We start from the raw sequence: 18,647 nt of genomic DNA, 5'->3' as shown, positions 1-18,647 counted from the left end.
AAGAGGTTCCCTATTTTTTTAGAATAAAGCATAATTCACACAAAATGCCGTGTGTGTGCTTGGACAAACGAAGCATAAAATTTCTTTATTTACATTAACAACATTTTTACAACAAAGTAGGGACAATAAGACATACTATTGGGTTGGCAAGTTATGTAACACAACCTTTTGTTTTCAGAGGATTAGCACTGGGTTGTAGCTTCAGGTTAGTTTTCTGAAGACGATTCATTCATCTGCAGCTCTTCCAGGTTTCACCCCACAGTTTATGAATCAAGGTAAATCAGCCAGTAAGCGGGTTCTGCTGTTCAACAACATCCAGTCAAAACGCTTCCCATTATCATTTCAGTCCACTTTCACTGTTCAAGTTCATCAAGAAACCACTGTAAAGTAATCTGTGTTTCACATTAAGACCATTAAGTGAAATGCTCAGACACTCGGGTACATCTAAAGTCTTTTTTTTCCTTTTTCTTTTAAATGTAAATTACCAAAAAGTTGATCTAGAGTGGAGCTGCATCGAAGTGGCACTGACTGGGAAGTAGCTGGAGGGACGAGTCCAGCAGCGTCCATTCATCACCTCAGCTTGATGAACCAGTAGAGCACAAAGAAGACGAAGAAGCAGAAGAGCAGCATGTAGCACAGCAGTTTGGTCTGGCTGCCTCTGGACAGCTGCTTGACTCTGCCGATCGTGGCGCCCAGCAGCCCGCCTGTCGAGTCAAAGTCCGAGTCCTAAAGTGGGAAAGAGATTTGAGAATTGTGATGTCCAGCTGGCAGACGACACTCGTCTCCTGCGAGATAACGATGCAGCTTGCAGAGAGAAGCTTGAGTCATCGACTCGGAGCTCTGCACTTCAGTGTGAGGCATTAATGACATTATTCATGGAGCAACTTTATAATCCAAGTTAATGACTCTCTTTAACAAAGCACGATTGAACAAAAAATGTAATAAATAAGCAAAGAATCATGTGGAGAAGATACAAAAGACTTCATCTAAAAATGCAGTTTGTGGAATATTCTTTAATGTAATATACTAAAATCCTTGTACAATCAAAATTCCATAAGTTTTAATATACTTAATTCTTTCAATAACATTATCAACTATGTATGTTGATCCTACATTCTCTAGGTAATTCATAAAATCTATATTTTTAAGCCCTAAAACCATATCAGATGTTTAAAGTTTGACAATTTAATATCAGGACTTATTTTTAATGACAATATTCGGTTATGATGGAAGCAGCCTATAGTGAAAATAAGCACAGGGAATATTAATTCTGTAGCACCCATCCTTTGCATTAACAGTGTGCGAAATGAGAAGGTGAATATGTGAACGCATATCCTGGGCTGATATAGGTCTCTTGTTCCTTTTTCTTCTTCCTGGATATGAAATGTCCTACTTACTGATATTAGATTTAGAAATGAATATGGTATGATAAAAAAAAAATTCCATCCAGTTTTTGATTTCTATTTCTCACATGATTCTACCATCTGTGTTTTTTTGTGGGATGATGATGATGTCCTCAGTTCGCTGCCAAGTGTGAAGCAGTTGGGATCAGCACAGCCAAATTTCACGGAGAAGGATGGCCAGTCCTCTCCAGGTGGAGAAAACAAGTATTTCAAGGTCTAATTCACCAGTGATGAGAGGAGGGATGAGGTCATCCAGATTTGGACATTCGGCTACAGTAGTACTGTCACTTTATGGGAATATTGTGGTGAAGTGGGAGCTTAGCTGTAAAGCAAAGGCTCTGTTTACCGGTCAGTTTACAACCCACAGCTCACCTATGGTCATTAATGAGAGACCGGATAAAAGTGGCCAAAATGAGTTTTCTCCAGAGTGGTGAGCTGCTCCACAGGTGGGCCGAGCTTCTGACTAGGATCCCCCCTGGTAGCTTCCATTAGAGGTTTACCAGGCTGATCTGACTGAGAAGATACCATAAGGTCTTCCCAAGACTTGCTGGAGAGATTATATCTCTGGGCTGGTCTGGGGGCGGCTTGGCATCCCCCGGGGAAAGGTGGAGGAACTTGCAGAGGACAGGTATACCTGGATTGCTGCCACTATGCGACCCCATACAGACTGAGCAGTGAAAATGATGGACAGATCAAGTTATACCATATTTACACACAGTAAACACTCTTTCTGACCTGGTATGAGGCTGAATATCGCATTATTGGGGATAAAAGTGAAAATACGTGTTAAAGACGTGGTGCTTGGTTATTGCTAACTATCAAGAAAACAACTTACCATATCGTCCAGCATTTTATTCTGGTATTTGACCTCAGTTCCGATGTCAATTGACAACTGTAAATATTATAAAGAAATATCATACAGTTAGTGACATTTACAACAGAGTGACACATTCTAAATAGTTACATGTTTTATTAGTCTTGAGGAGTGCTACTTACACTTTTCAAGGCATTGACTTTGGCTCTCAGCCCCTCCTGTAAGTGCTCGTTTTCCTCCTCGTACACGCTGTATCCACTGGCCACATAGTTCCCAGACCCCCCTTCACCTGCACCGCGAGTCACAGAAGAAAACGAAAATGCTAAAGTGTTTAAGTTCTGTATGGATATGGAGCTGTACACATAACAGCCGACATGCCTCCAGCTAGCTCCGGCTAGCCGAAACGTTAGCTAGTCGGCTAATTATGGTCTGTTGTCTGAGTCTCACCCAGCCCGGCGCGCCTCATCTTCAGCCTCGGATGCTCACACGGTCCTGTGATGAACGAAAGACTTCGAGGAATGATTAAAGACGAAACAAAGTGAAAGAAAAGTGACAGGAAGAGAGGAGGAACTGTGGCAGCTAACGCCACGACACCATACGGTGGCCGACGAGGACAATCCCCCCCGGAGTAAAACCGCGAACGAGAAAAAGAAGCAGCGTCTAATCTGTAAAAACTAAATAATGTGGCAGAAAACTTTAGAAAGTGACCTACTCTTAAGAATTCGGTGTACTTTAATCCAGATATAGGTGGAGCACAAAAAAACCATTTACTTATGTATTTATTTGACGTATTGATTGTTTGTTTACTAACTTACTCACTTGGCTCCAGATATTTCTAAACCATGATATGAAATAAATATTAGCACATAGAAGACAAAAAAAAATCTATTTCCAATATGAATTTATACACACACACACACACACACACACACACACACACACACACACACACACACACACACACACACACACACACACTATAATTAAGTCTATTTTTATGTATATTCATAAAAAGTACTTTTATTTGCAAGTTTGTATGTGTAATATGTACATAATATACACAAAACAGATAAATCAATGTCCATCTATATATAGTTTACATGTCTGAAAAGGGGTCAAATAGATAATTAAAAAAAAAGGGGGCTGAGTAAGATGCAAAATGTCCTCAAAAAATTGTTTTTTTAAATAAAGCTGAAACTTCTGACTCCTCATCGCGCCACCGCCCTTCTTTGAAACCCAACAGGTCCTGGATGCTGCATTAGTGTGTCGATGGTATCAGAGCGTGATAATATAATGAGAGGATGTTCCTTTCAGACGCTGACAGATTGTTTCCTTTGAGTCTTTTTGAAATATGATGGAAACAAATATTCTTTGTGGGTTTAATAACAGAGCTTACTGACACATCCATCTGGGCTTCATGGGACTGAAAAGACTTTCTCAATATTTCCACAATCCTGGAGGTGCTGTTTAGCAGTGATTAGCTTTCCTTATCCTTTCATACATCATCGCTCTGTGAGCCTTGTGCCAATATTGCAGGAGACAGCTAATATGATATAACAGATAAAAATGACTTTTATGACGCTGATTTATTCCAATCCAATATCTTATAAATAAATACAACTTAAAGCTTCCATCTTCCATAATGCATTTCAATGCCACAGCATCATCTTTTATGTCTTACCCAAAAGGCTTTGTCTGTATGCATGAGTCGTGACCTTGACATGAGTGTCAAAGAAACAAAGGATATTGATTGAACTGCCTACACACATCTCTGCTGCCTTAGTAGATCTTGGCAGATACAATTTATCAAAGGGCTCTTTAAAGTTCAGGAAGGCATTTGGACATTTAGAAGGAGGTTTTAATCCTGATGGAATCAGAATTGCACCAGTATAATAATCTGCATGCAGCCCTTCACACAGAGAGGACTTTGTGTTTCCAGCTCTTGATGTGTTCTGCAGAGGTTGAGATGCGACATCTGTTTCAATGTCGGCATTGCAGGTTAATCAGACAGACAGTTTTATGTGTTGAAAATAATTATATGTCACAATAAACTGTGCACATTCATCCTAAGAACCACCAATTGCTCATCTTGAATGTTTACAGAAAATTAATCAAAAAAAGAATTGTTGTTCTGTGGATTAAAAAAGACAAAATCAAGCAGACTGGAGAGGATCAAAAACAAGAGTTTCTCAAATAACGATTCGAGTAAAACCAGGTGTGCAAAGTGAGACCTTGCATAAATTAACAGGATGCCAACAAGAACAGAAAAAGAAACTCTAAAAACATTAAGTAATGATTTTATTGCACCATTCAAATGATCGGTTCAGAACATGGCATGAACAACATAAAAGCATGAATCCATCCCTCCTCTGAATGAGCCGGCTGCTGGTTAAATGGGCTTCATTCCTACTGAGCATGCTTTAAAGGTCGGTCTTTACCTGACTAATATTGCTCCCAGTACCATCCCTCGATAAAGCATACCATCTACTAACAGCCACATGTTGAAAATATACTCCAACCTGAATATTTGAAGATTTCAAGAGGTTCTCTGAATTTTAAACGACGCCTTTAGCCTCAAGATCAATACATGACCTCTGGGGTGTGATTGAAGTTCACATCCTCATGGACACCCAACAAATCTGGAGTCTGGGCACAAAACTGTCCTGTTGCTCAAGACGAAAATTCGCAATCAATCCATAACATGTAGAGCAGGCATTTCTGAGCTCTGGATGGATTTTATGTTGAGGCTGGTGAGTGTAAATTGCGCCTGTATGCAGCTAGTGAAAAAAAAAACAAAGAACATCTTACTCTAGAGGGGGAAACATTTTAAGCCTCACATGGTGTTTTGTCATTTCAATCTACGATCCCAATAGAACCATCTCACAGCTGACAGCACTTTTATGGAGTAAAATCAAACAATTCTTCAAGAAAAGAAGCAACAGTTCAAAGGAAATCTTGTTTTTATCAGAAAAAAAAAAAAAACTGTACAGAAGCCGACTCAGCGGCGGCAGCTTTCTGCTCTGGAGATATGGGATGAGGTCTCTCGACAGTCGTGCTAAAAAATGGCAGTTTTGTTCCGTACATTGTAACGTGTATGTGATTTTCTTGGCAATTGCCATTTTGCCAGACAGTCGGCACATTTTCTGGATGCGGCCCATAAATTTCAGTCCCATAATACCTTTAAAAACGTCATTTATGCACTGTGCTTTCACTCCAAAGCTTTGGAGATACTCGTGTCAAGATTATTGCTGCCTTTGATGAGAGTGAATTTTGTTTCTTAATCCCTCAAACTATAAAAAATACAATAAAAAACTACTGATTTGACTTTTGACTCTTTGTTAAAATAACTAGTAAAAGAGGATAAGCATTTGCAGCTTTGCGCATGATTTAATGTTCTCATATTGTTCCTATGATGGCATTAAGATTTTTTTTCATCAGTCAATGAATTATGCATGTGATTTGGTGAAAACAGGCTCATAAATAGCTGAAAATTAGAACATCACCTATCAGTGAACTACACCTCTCACTGGTTGCTGCTGATGCTCAACAGCATCTCTCTCCGAGCCTGATAAGCATGATTCCTCAGGAGAATCGGGCGATGTATGAGTCAGATGATGGAGGAGGAGAAATGTGTGGAGAAGAGGATCAAAAAGACGTTACTGTGCCCCGCACTGTTAGTCTCAGGAGAAAGGACTTTGTTTCTCACACTTAGCTTTGCTTTGAACTGTGCGGACTGTGCTGTAAATTGTTAATGTATGGAAGCTCTGCACCTGAACGCTGTTCAGAATTCTCACGAACGCTTTCATTCATTTTTCAGTGTGTTTACATGAGACGTTAATGCTAATACTGTGATATTTGAATGATTTAAACGAAGAGGTTAAAAATTCTGCTTTGTATAGGGGAAGTGAATAAATACTATGACAAATTGCACAGGTTTAAAACAGTCTCCCACGGTTTTATTAATTATTGAGTATGTTAGATCTCCACACAGACCTGCCAGTGTGCTCGTTGAGTCAATCAAACAAAAGGAAAACTCCAGAAAAAGGCAGATCATGAGGGTTTCTGGGAGGTTGGAGACGGCACCGTGACGCCACCCCTACTCCTGCTCACTGGAAATCAGACGAGGATTTACTGGCTTTTCACAGATCTGGGAGGCTTGCGACCGCTGGGACCCCAGTAATTATGGTGAAATCTGTGTAGTAAGCAGATGAAGCATGGTGCTCTGCAGCATCCAAAATGCCAGATTGCTCTTCTTTCCAAATAAAAACAAAAGCCAAGAGAGAATCTGTCTCTAAACACACAGCAGCATCTGTCGCGACGGGGAAGAAGCTCTCTGTCGGTTTCTCTAAATGGAGGGCTTTATTTGCCTGGATGTGTGTGTCTTCTGTCATTTATTATTCAACTTTATTTCGCCGCCATCTTTGATTTGTCTTTGCTTATTTCACTGCAGGTTGGGACGGTGGCCTTGTGACGGTAAAGTCACTGGTTTGACTCCGTGATGATCTCATGGAGAGACGAAAAGAGTTGAGTGATGAAAAAAGAAGCCGATCCCCTTTTTAACTCTCATCTAATGTTATAAACAAATAAATCTAGCAACTGATTGACAAAACAAAAATTGTAACACTGTCAACTATACAAGATGCAAAAAAGATTATTTTTAATTGAGCAGTTTGAGTGTTGTCTGTTTCCTGAAAGTATTTGATTTAATATCTCACATATTTAAGTGTCACACCCCTGAAAAAGGATGAAATAACCAGATGAAATACAGTGTTTCCTCAGTTTATCAGACTGGGATGATGGAAATGAGTGGAGCCCGATCAGATCACAGAGTCGTTCAACAAATATTTACTTACTTTACTTTACTGAAGGCAACAAAATATTTCAACTTGTGTCAATTTAAATATCACAGTTATTATCAAGTTACATACTAACATAACAGTATGTAACTTATTTCATTTCTACTGTAAATGTTTAATTTGAAAAGTCACATTTCTTTATAAATTTTGCTTTGAAAACTTTGTATTAGACTTTGCTTACTTTTGTTATTTTTTTTAGATTTTGTATTATTTTCAACCTCACCTTTTCTACAGCTTCCCCCCAATTAAAAGAGAATCTATGCAGTGGAAATGTCTTCCTGTCTTTCCAACAGTTGTGTTTCCCCTGGATAGGCGCTTTTGGACGTTTTTGTCTCCACTCAAGCGTTGTCCCAACAGTATAGCTGTGGAGATTCTGAGACCACACAACACAAGCCCGTCCACCAAGAAGGCCACGATCCAGGAAGTCTAGTTTTCACAATGTTCTATAACTACGGCGACTCTCTTGTGTTTCACACAAAGTCTAAAACATCCTCAGTTTTGTTTGTTCTCATTGTGAAAATGTTTATCTTGTATTGATCATTTAAATAATAGTTTAATAAGAATGGTCACAAACTACTAAAAGAAGTAGAGCATGGGTAAAAGTAAAGAGGAAAATGAAAGAGAGTCCAGAGGAAGAAAGAAGAATGAATCCCATTAGAAGCTTGCATTGTATCTACACAGCCACCTCAGGCGGCTAAATTCCCGCAGGGGGTCGCCGTCAATCCTAATGAACAAGTCTATTACTCAGACTAAAGTGAGCTGTCGCTCCATTCTACTAATGTTGTCATTCACTCATCTCATTTGAGTGCCAATGTCCTTAAGGCTGATAGCGTGTGTGTGAATCAACGCTTTAACGACTCCCTTGATTATCTCAGAAGCACAGAAAGGGAAGAGAAAAACAACCTTGAACATATGCGTTTTCATTCTCTGTCTCAGATTGCACTTCGATCATTGACTGACAGCAACACCAGCTGATGCAACAATATTTACAGTTCATTTGAGATATTGATTCACCGCGCCGCTCTTAACCCAACGGGAGGGGGGGGGGGGTTTGAATGAGTTTGTTCTCAGCCTCATTATGATGTGCACAAGGGTGTTTAGTCCTCTCCCACTGATGACTCTTTAATCAATAAATGTCACTCAAGACTGCTTCGCATTGCACTGCTGCCTGCTTCTGCGACCCTTGAATAGAAGATTACATGGCTCCTGGTCTTTGTCTCCTATTATTCCACCCTGTTTTTGCGCTTCTGTTTATGTCCATAATGTACACATAAAATGTAATCTTGTGTTGCTGAAGAGAAAAAGCAAACATCTGTGAGCTGGACATGATCATTAGCGCCCGCTTGAAACATCTACAGTGTGCATGCTATGAACTGTTTAACAAAAACTATTGATTTGAAGCATGAATGAATGAAAGTGTTGATCTCGACCATATTGGCACAGAGACCCTGCAGCGCAGTCTGCAGAATTGATACGTTATTGAACTTCAGCTGCAGCTGTTTCCTGCACTGAGTCATCTAAAAGTGTGTATGGCCACCAGCTGCACTGGACTCAAGGAAGAGGCTTTTCTGAACACGTTGTCCTTCACTTTAGCCTCACAGATGCACTCGCTGCACGCTGTTTTCTTTAAAGGATGATGAAACAGGATGTAAGTGAACGTACACCTGGCAGAAATTACCATGCAGTGTGATGGCAATCAAGCTGAAAAGTCATTTTGCTTTGCACCATCAGCCCCATGCTGATTTTTCCAATGCAAATGTGAAAGTAAACAAGAAGGTGAAAACACTTTTTTTTAATGTTCTTATTGATGCATAAGCTGAAATATTTGCTGAGGAGACAAAACCACTTCTCAGTTTGAGCGCGTGGGTCATAATTATTGCTGGTGTGGCCGTCTGGCATTTTCCAAAAACCTAAAAAAGTGAAATGGAGGCAGGCCAGAGTCGCTGGAACTGCTTCACATTTGAGGTTAAGGCCCAATTTCACCCCTCTTGAGCCAGAGAGCTCCCTGTACAGGGAGCAGGTTAGTGAAACCATAAATACACACACGAAGAAGCAAATCACGAGGACAATAAGCTAAAAGCCGCTATGAAGCATTTGCAGGCTGAACACCATTCAGAACTGGAGCAATTTTATGAGCATGGAGTTAAAATAAAATAAAAAACAGTACCTGCCCATTATGATTGTGGTGCAGTTTTCACCTCTTTATACAACCCACACAAACAGCAGAGCGTCCACAGATTACACCTCAGTGAGTGTCACAGTCCACAGAGGAGCTCATGAGACGAGTCATCCCGGTGAAGGGAACAGCATGACCCGGCAAGGCCACATGGGTAAATGTCTTCCAAAGAGACCTGACAAACCCAACTGACCTGATTCAATAGATCTGAGAGGAGCGGAGAGCTTCGGCAAATCTGGATAAAATGAATTACTGCAGGGACGGATCAGAGAAATGGGTTTTCAGTTTATTTCTTAGTAGAGGTAAACTGGAACACAGGAGTGATGAAATGTTTCATCGTGGCCCCCTCGTCAATTTATAACCTTCATATTGTCGTTACAGAAACTAATCACATATCCATTTAGCTTAATGTCACAATTAAATGATATTTTTCTTAAAAAAAGAAGTATTTTTTGAAAGTGTGGATAAATGTAAATTTTCCACTGTGACCCTTATTACTTAATCCGAACACAATAACAGATTCTTAGAGTCTTGTGGCTCCAGCAGGAAGAAAAGCCCTAATAAAGAGGTGAAGATGTATTATTATCATTATTAGCTATTCAGCTCCTATAAACCACATATTCTGTCTAGAAGGTGAGTATTATTTTCTTTAATGGGAGTGATGGGTTAATGTCCAACCGGTCTGGGCTGCAAGGTCTTCTTCAACCCCCCGCCCCCCCCAGCTCTGCTCATGACTCACTGCTCACGATTCAGTTATTCAGCTGACGTTGGAAAACAGACTGTAGCGCATACATTTTATTTAGGGCACTTTGAGTCAGTCAGTCCCATTTGAACTGTTGTATTTTCAGGGGATATCATTTTAGGCAGTGATGCAGAACTTGGCTCGACCGCGGTTCTTAAAAGAAAGATATTTCTGGATGAATGACAACTACAAGGACAGACGACAAAACGAGAGAGTTAAACTACCAAAATGCAAACAGGTTTAATAAGCTAATCGAATACCGAATAGGGGCTTTAAAGCAGGTACAAAAGAGCATCAAAAAAGCTTTAGTTAGCATAATACTAATGCGAAGAGATATCATGATGCTAAGACAGTTTGTGGAAATGTAATATTTATAACTGCTTTATGATTTAACAGACATCAGTAATCAGTGTGTTACTGCCAGAAGTGTTGTTGTTACAGCATTGTCTTACTTTAAATAGCATTATTCTCATCATGAGTAATGCAAACTTTGACTTTATTAGGGCATTTGTCATATTTCTGAGTAATGTTTGACCAGGAAAGTACAATATTTACGATGTTCTACACTCTGCAGCAATAAAACTTGTAATCACGCGCAACTGTGGAATGACTTTCCTTCATCGTCATATTTCAGCTACAGTATGATACACAAAGTCTAAATGAAATAGATCCATATGCTTTGGCAAAATCAAAAGTGCAGTATCGTCCACATGGAAATAGATTTTACACACCTCATATGAGAGGTGTGATATTTATCTCCAAAGCATTGATCCTGCCCAAGGTCACTATCTATGCACCATAATGAAAAGGTAGAAGTAATGATATCAAGCAAGCACTAATTAGCGTCTCCTTAATGTCCACTTGAAGGAGAGAAGTTTGTAAGTCACTGCTTCAGCGGAGTGAGTCATGAGGCAGCCAGCAGCGGACTGAGCCTGCTGTCTTTGATCATACTGAGAAAGCATTTCTGTCATCTCCTGTAATTCCTGCAGCCAAGTTGGGCTCTTTCATACCGATGCGGTTAGACAAGAGTGTTAATTTCCAAGCTGCTTATGCGCCGTCCTCGTCTTTACAGGAGAGACTTGCTCGAGTCTTTCGGTTTCAGCGGTGATAAAAGTTGGAAAACTGACGGTGATGCTGATACGCCACTGAATTATTGTCACCATAGGCCTGACAGCTTTCTACTACATTCAGTGAATAAAACCTTTGCCCCCTCAGCAAAAAGAGCAAACCAGACAAAGTCTCAGCCCTGATGTGAATTCCTTTGGAAAGGCTTACCAACACACCAAAAACTGAATCACAGTTTTATGCACGGCTGTGTCCTTTATGTCACCAAAGCTTTGCTCTGCTGCACTTCTCTTTCCTCCCGCTTCTATTGTCCTGCTATAATTGAGTATCACCAGGGCTCAATTCCAACACCTTTTTAAATTCCAGGTGCTCTGCATGACAAGCTCTGACAAGTCATTCATAGTTTGCCGAGTATTGCAATGAATTGCTTCCCAATGATCCCCCGGAGATGTGGCATAATGTCAAAGCTCCTGCGATGTTGTGTCTGTTGAATACTTATTGTGGCCACTGAAGGCCTGGCCTGGGCGCAGTGTGTGTATTCACGTCCAGGAAGGATGCGCTCAGGCAGTGTTTGGAGAGTGAATCCCCTCTACGCCACTGCACCGTGTGCACCACGCTGAAGGACCCATATGGCGACACAAAAAGGCTTGTTTGCAAATTTCACACTGAGAAAATTATTGCAGTCTGTTTAATTTGGCCATGTTTGCCTTTTCATGAGTTGAACCACAGCTTGTGTGTTGCCACAACATATTCTCCAGGATAAATCTTCTGCTTATTGACTACATTTATGGCGAGTGAAATTACCTTTTTTTGTATCGTTCACATCGAACTATGAGAATAAATTACTCCCATCCCAGGTAAGAGTCCTGGGTGGTCGGATATGGATGCATACAGTTTAAATCCAAATCTAATAATTCCAGTTTCAATAGTTACACAAATATATTTGTACCATAATATATACTGTGTCTGTCTGAGGCTAAAAACATTGTTCTTGCAATCAGAGCAAGTATTAGGTAAAATCTCCAGTATGTGGACAGTCAGGTCTGAGTGTAACTAAGGTTGTTGTTTTCTTTCTCGCATGTACCGGTAGTCGAAAAGTTGACTTTCGAAATCTCCAAAATGAATCATATGAGTCACCCTCTTTATCTGTTTTAAATATGGTAGATGTCATGCAAATAATATAGTTCTTCTGCATCTTCCAATTAAACTCCTGCTTTGGCTATTTGTTAATTTATCACCTGAATATTTCCTACCATTCATCATCTGTTATTGCCTTCCGTATTCTGTTACAGACGTGTTATTGACACTGGATTGTTATAGTGGTTAATTATCCATCCATCCATCCATCCATTTTCAACAGCTTATCCAGGACCGGGTCACAAGGTCAGCAGGCTAGGCAGAGATGCCCAGATTTCCCTGTCCTCAGTCACTTCCTCCCGCTCTTCTGGGAGGATCCTGAGGCGTTCCCAGGCCAGTCGAGAGACGTAGTCTCTCCAGCGTGTCCTGGGTCTTCCCCCTCCCAGTGCAGCATGCCTGAAACACCTCCCCAGGGAGGTGTCCAGGAGGCATCCTAAACAGATGCCGGAGCCATCTCAGCTGGTTCCTCTCGATGTGGAGGAGTAGTGGCTCTACTCTGAGCTCCTCCCTGGTGACTGAGCTCCTCACCCTATCTCTAAGGGAGCACCCAGCCACCCTACCAAGGAAGCTCATTTCAACCGCTTGTATCTGGGAACTTGTGCTTTCAGTCATGACCCAAAAGTCATGAGCATAGGTAAGGGTAGGAGCAAAGACTGACTGGTAAATCGAGAGCTTCGCCTTTCGGCTCAGCTCCATCTTCACCAAAATGGAACGATGCAACAACTGCATCACTGCAGCCACCGCACTAATCCACCTGTCCATCTCACGCTCCATTCCTCCCCCACTCGTGAACTAAACCCCAAGATAATTGAACTCATCTACTTGGGGCAAGGTCTCTCCACCAACCCGGAGAGAGCAGACCACTTTCTTCCAATTGAGGACCATGGCCGCGGATTTGGAGGTGCTGATTCTCACCCCCATCGCTTCACACTCAGCTGCAAACTGTCCCAGTGCATGCTGCAGTTCTGGGTTTGATGAAGCCAACAGGACAACATCATCTGCAAAAAGCAGAGATGAGATCCTGTGGCTACCAAACATGCCGCCCTCCAGGCCCCAGTTGTTATGTCACATACTGATTTAACAAGACTTGGACTTACATACTGAATGAGACGGAGAGATGGTTTTCGTGTTAACATGGAGGACTTTACTTCTCGGTTGCCAACAGGTTACAGACAAAAGTGTGGGGTCGCTAACTAATGCCCCCAGGCATGTCCCACTGTACTATGGAAGCCCAACCAGCCCAAACTGCGCAGTTCAGAACACAACATCAGCTATGCCTAGAAATTCTGTCCGTAAAATTTCCAAACAGAACCGGTGATGAAGGGCAGCCCTGCCATAATCCAACATGCACCAGGAACAGGTCCCACTTACTGCGTGGACCAAGCTAACACTTTGGTCATACAGAGACCGGAAGGCCCTTAAAAAAAGGGGCCCCAGACTCTGTACTCCCAAAGCACCCCCCACAAGACAATCTGAGGAACGCAGTCGAACGCCTTCTCCAAATCCACTAATCACATGTGGACTGGTTGGACGAACTCCTAGGAACCCTCAAGCACCCTGTGGAGGGTATAGAGCTGGTTCAGTGTTTCACGACCAGGATGAAAACATCACAATCCATTTATCATCCTGGATCCGAGGTTCCACTGTTGAGTCCTCCTCTCCAGTACCCTGGAATAGGCTTTCCCGTGGAGGCTGAGGAGTGTGATCCCCCTATAATTGGAGCCTAACCTTCGGTCCCCCTTTTTGAAAAGGGGAACGACCACCCTGGTCTGCCAATCCAGAGGCACTGTCCCCGATTGCCACGCAATGTTACAGAGATGTGTCAACCAAGACAGTCCCTGCATATCCACTGACTTAAGGTACTCAGGGCGAATCTTGTTCACCCCCGGTGCCTTGCCACAGAGGAGCTTACCGACCACCTCGGTGACTTCAGTTTGGGGGATGGGTTAGTCCGTCTCTGAGTCCTCAGCCTCAGCTTCCTCCATGGAAGACGTGGTAACAGGAATGAGGAGGTTCTCCTAAGTATTCTTTCCACTGTCCGATAATACCCCCAGTCAAGGTCAGCAGCTCCCCTCCTCCACTGAAAAACAGTGTTCCCCTCCTGTGTTCCCCTCAGGAGGCACTGCTTTGATGATTGAGGTGGAGAACATGGTCCACTCGGACTCAATGTCCCCAACCTCCCCTGGGATATGAGATAAGCTCTCCTGGAGGTAGGAGTTGAAAACCATGCTGACAGATGGTTCCATCAGACGTTCCCAACAGACCCTCACAACACGTTTGACCTGCCAAGTCTGTCCGGTTTCCTCCTCTGCCAGTGAATCCAACTCACAGGTTGATCATCAACCTCCAACCTAGGGTGTCCTGGAACCAAGTGAACTTGTGGACACCCTTGTGCTCAAAAAATGGTGTAGCCGTGGCTAGCACAGAAGTCCAACAACAGAACACCACTCGGGTTAAGATCTGGGAGGCCGTGCGTCCCAATCAGCCCCCTTCCAGATCTCACTGTCGTTGCCCACGTGGGCGTTGAAGTACCCCGGTAGAACAATGCAGTCCCCAATCGGAGCACTGTCCAGCACCCCTCCCAAAGACTCCAAGAAGGCCAGGTACTCTGGACTGCAGTTCGGCCCGTAAGCCGAAACAACAGTGAGGCACCCATCCCTGACCCGAAGGTGCAGGGATGTGACCCTCTCGTTCACTGGGGTGAACTCCAACACATGGCGGGTGAGCTGTGGGGCTATAATCAAACTCACACCAGCCCGTGGCCTCTCACCATGGACAACGCCAGAGAAGTGGAGAGTCCAGCCCTTCTCTAGAGATTGGTTTCCAGAGCCCAGGCTGTGTGTGGAGGTGAGCCCAGCTATATCTAGCCGGTACCTCTCAACCTCCATCACAAGCTCGGGTCCTTCCCCCACAGCGAGGTAGCATCCCATGTCCCTAGAGCTAGTCTTTGTTTCCAGGGATCGGGTCGCCGGGCACCCTGCTGTAGGCTGCCGCCCAATCCACACTGCACCCAGCCCCTGCAGTGATGGGCTTGGCGGAGGTTGGGCCCATGTCGTGTTTTCAGGCTAAGCCTGGTCTGGCCCTGTGGGCAAAGGCACGGCCACCAGGCACTTACATAGGAGCCCCGACCCCAGGGCTCCAGGGTGGGGCCCCGGTTGCGCCACGGTCCTAGATTTATCCTTTGTCATAGGGGCTGTTGAACTGCTCTTAGTCTGACCAATCACCCAGGACCTGTTTACCATGGGAGACCCTACCAGGGGCATAAAGCCCAAGAGAACATAGCTCAAACTCCCCCAACACTTTAAGGTGGCAGGTCCTTTTTCCTTGCCCTATTCTTTAATTATTTTTCCCAAACACGATGTTTCTGGAGCTTGTGTCTCAGTTATAAATATCTATTAAAGTCCTCAATTGACTGTTTAAATTCCCGTTTAAGATGATCAAATGATGTTAAAACCAGCCCTTTAAAAATCTGTTTTATAAATGTTGAGCCAGAGCAAGTCTGCTGCTTTGTTACCGCCTACACTGTATCTCTGTTTTTACCTTAAAGCATGTTCTCTAGTTTGGACTGAACAATCAGAGTTCCTTAGATCTGGTATTTACCAATCCTATTACTACTTTCTCCCAGCAAAATGTACCAGGTTAATTAAAGATACTAATTTGTCATGCCTAAGAATGTGATCATGTGTGGTTTTCTTTCTCTGTGTTGGGATTGACTCCCAGCATATAGAAAACAAAATAAAACAACGAACAACACTGAAGTGTAATGCTTTTTATTTCATTGATTGAAGTATAACTTCCCTCATTTTTCTTCAGTCTCGCCACCAAACAAAAGAGTTATCAGTAAAGTCGATGAAAACAGAGTAACTGATAAGTGAAGTGGTGGGGATCAAAGGTCAAAGGACTCTGAAGATTTGAACTGCAGAATATTTGCCTGATAGAAGAAACACAACTCTTCTTTGCTCTCCTGGTGCTTTGTGTGTACATCTGGTCAAACGCAGAAAATATTTCCCCTCCAAAGTCTGTTTTTGTAATCCTTTTTTTTCTTGAGACAGACATGTAAGAAGGTGTTTTTACAATAACTCACAAAATTCAGATTTTTTAGGATACATGCCATAGCTTTAAGCTCTGCTTTTTCAACGAGGTTTTATTTGTTGAATTAAATGAATATTCCTGCAAGTTATTTTCTTTTCTTTTACTTGCTATTAAACATTCTCTTGCTGTTCACTTGTACTTGTATCATTTAATTCCGGACTTTTATTATTGATAATAATCAAATTTTAGTTATTAATTCAGTAGGTGAAGACTTCAAAGAAGCCCAACTACCTTATTGCATCTCCCTGTATTTTATCTAATATTTTTTTTTACATTTTTGTTTTAATTATGCCAAAAAGAAACAGGGAAAAAAATTGATGAACTCTAGTAAAATTGAGTGATTAAAAAAAAATCATGCCAGAACACAAGATGCACTCATCTTCTCATAAACGATCCTCAACGCTTTGTTGAAACACGTGCTGTTTTCTGTGGGGGTTGACTGGAGTCGACCTGGTGTGTGAGTCTGGACTCCGTCTCTTTGATAACAACCTTTGTTCCATGAGACAGAGCGTGGGAGACGTCTGTCTTCTGCTGCTTTTATCATTATTTCACATTGTGACCCACTTTCCTGGATTCTAAATTCTTGAGTCTCAGTCTAAACCCACACTTAAGCCTGAGTTTATGAATCTTTTTTCACAACTCTGCTCAGAGATGTAATTTTCTGATGGACAACAGTGATATTCAGAGAAGAACAACAGTGACACCTAGTTTAAAGTAAAATATGAAACTCTCTCTCTCTCTCTCCCTCTCTCTCTCTCTCTCTCTCTCTCCCTCTCTCTCTCTCTCTCTCTCCCGTGTCAAAGGGTACATTCTCCCTCAATGGCTCGACATACAGGCGGCTTGTGCATTAAGATGGATTAGCTTAATTATCTGCTGGCACAACATGTTTGTTCCTGCTGTGTCAAAGAAGCAAAGATCACATGAATATATTTCTGTATGGAAAACATTTCCTCATGACCTTCCTGATAAATATTGGAAGGAGGCGATGGACATGACCACCGATGGTTCTATTTAGACAGACACACACACACACACACTAATTAGTTTGAGGTTCTCTCCTCACAGATTTGTTAATTCCTCTGACAGCACCATGCAAATGGTATTTTCCCAGCATCCTTTGCACAGCAGCTCAAACAGTGAGTCATCACAACATTTCAAGGGAGAAAGCAAACAAATGGGTACTGTGGCAAAAAAAAAAAATCCTTTTCTTAACCAGTCATTGTTATTCAAAATTAAACTATTTAAGTGTGAATATTTATGTGTTTTCTCCATTTGAAGGAACTGTTCCGGATGGAAGCTTTCAACCTGTGTTAACTTCCCCTTTTGTTTGGCTGAGTAAGTCTCAAGGCTGACATACAAACTGCTCAGCTGGAGACTTCGTTTATTTAAATCAAGGCTGGGGGGTGGGGGGGTCAGACCCACTCCGTGCATGTTTATGGACAATATGTCACGCGTCAGCATTAAAACATCAGCAAATGAACCTAAAATGTAGACAAGACAAGTAAACAAGACGTAATGCAAGCAAAGGCCACACTGAAACGCTTCTGTCACTCATTATGTTATCCTTAGCAGATCACCTGCAAAACCCACAAAGCTGGAAGCTCTGTCAGTTTGTCTGAATGAGCAGTTTAGCACACCGTGTGCAGGATTTTAGTAAACAAGCGTTATTTGTTTACGTTCCCAAAATCTTTACTGAATTCAATATTACTTAGTTCCAAGTAGCAAAATATAGGTTTTGAAGTCACGTCCTATTTCACATCCTACCAAAAATCTCTACACTTCACTCTGGCCTTGATTCAGCGGGGCAAACCACTGCACCACTGCGATCCATCGGTCCATGTTCTTCAGCGGCTCATTCAGGTTTGGCTCATATTGGCTGCAGCCGATCCCATCAGCGGCATGTGGACAAAGCCACAGACGATCGGTGTCGTCCGTCAGGTTCAGAACCTTTCACCACGAGAACTGTTTTTTTCCCCTCTCTGATACCCCCCCCCCCCCCCCCCCCCCCCCCCCCCCCCCCCCCATCACTACCGAGTCCCAATCAAACCGCTGACTTCAAACTGTCCCTCTCCACTTTCAGTCCATCACCTCAGTGCTCGGCCACACTTCAATACATTCATGTGACTCGGTCACCGATGTTGTTATACTGTGTGTCTATTATATTGTTATTATTGGGATTTTTGCTGTTGTTGTGTGTGAATTTAAATATTATGTGACTATCTGTAAGGTTAAGTGTTCTGGTTTCTTATTATTTTAGTTAAAGCTGCCCAGAAGGAACCCTCAAGCAAATTCCTTGTATGTGGCTCCATGGCACGGTCTTATCGCCAACACATTAATTCATAATTAAAGTAATCAGACGAGG

At 42.3% G+C, this 18,647-nt stretch overlaps 1 protein-coding gene across 1 annotated transcript; it reads right to left on the bottom strand.

Moving 5' to 3' along the window:
- Positions 1-10: 10 nt before the first annotated feature.
- On the bottom strand, positions 11-2,811 carry bet1 (Bet1 golgi vesicular membrane trafficking protein). Its single transcript, XM_030121066.1, has 4 exons — positions 2,665-2,811; positions 2,400-2,506; positions 2,239-2,295; positions 11-726 (listed from the first exon to the last, which is right to left on the bottom strand). Exons 1-4 carry the CDS (start codon positions 2,681-2,683, stop codon positions 571-573), a joined length of 339 nt encoding a protein of 112 aa, XP_029976926.1. The 5' UTR covers positions 2,684-2,811; the 3' UTR covers positions 11-570.
- Positions 2,812-18,647: the final 15,836 nt, after the last annotated feature.

This window comes from Salarias fasciatus, chromosome 22 (assembly GCF_902148845.1).
Source record: "Salarias fasciatus chromosome 22, fSalaFa1.1, whole genome shotgun sequence".
NCBI lineage: Eukaryota > Metazoa > Chordata > Actinopteri > Blenniiformes > Blenniidae > Salarias > Salarias fasciatus.
Note: the sequence above shows the minus strand (reverse complement) of the source record. Positions and strands in the feature narration are given on the sequence as shown.

Excerpts from the sequence above, each read along its gene's own strand:
- bet1 (XM_030121066.1), bottom strand. Across the intron at positions 2,296-2,399 it reads AAGTCAATGCCTTGAAAAGT|TTGTCAATTGACATCGGAAC; the intron begins GTAAGTAGCACT and ends TAATATTTACAG. Across the intron at positions 727-2,238 it reads ATAAAATGCTGGACGATATG|GACTCGGACTTTGACTCGAC; the intron begins GTAAGTTGTTTT and ends TTCCCACTTTAG.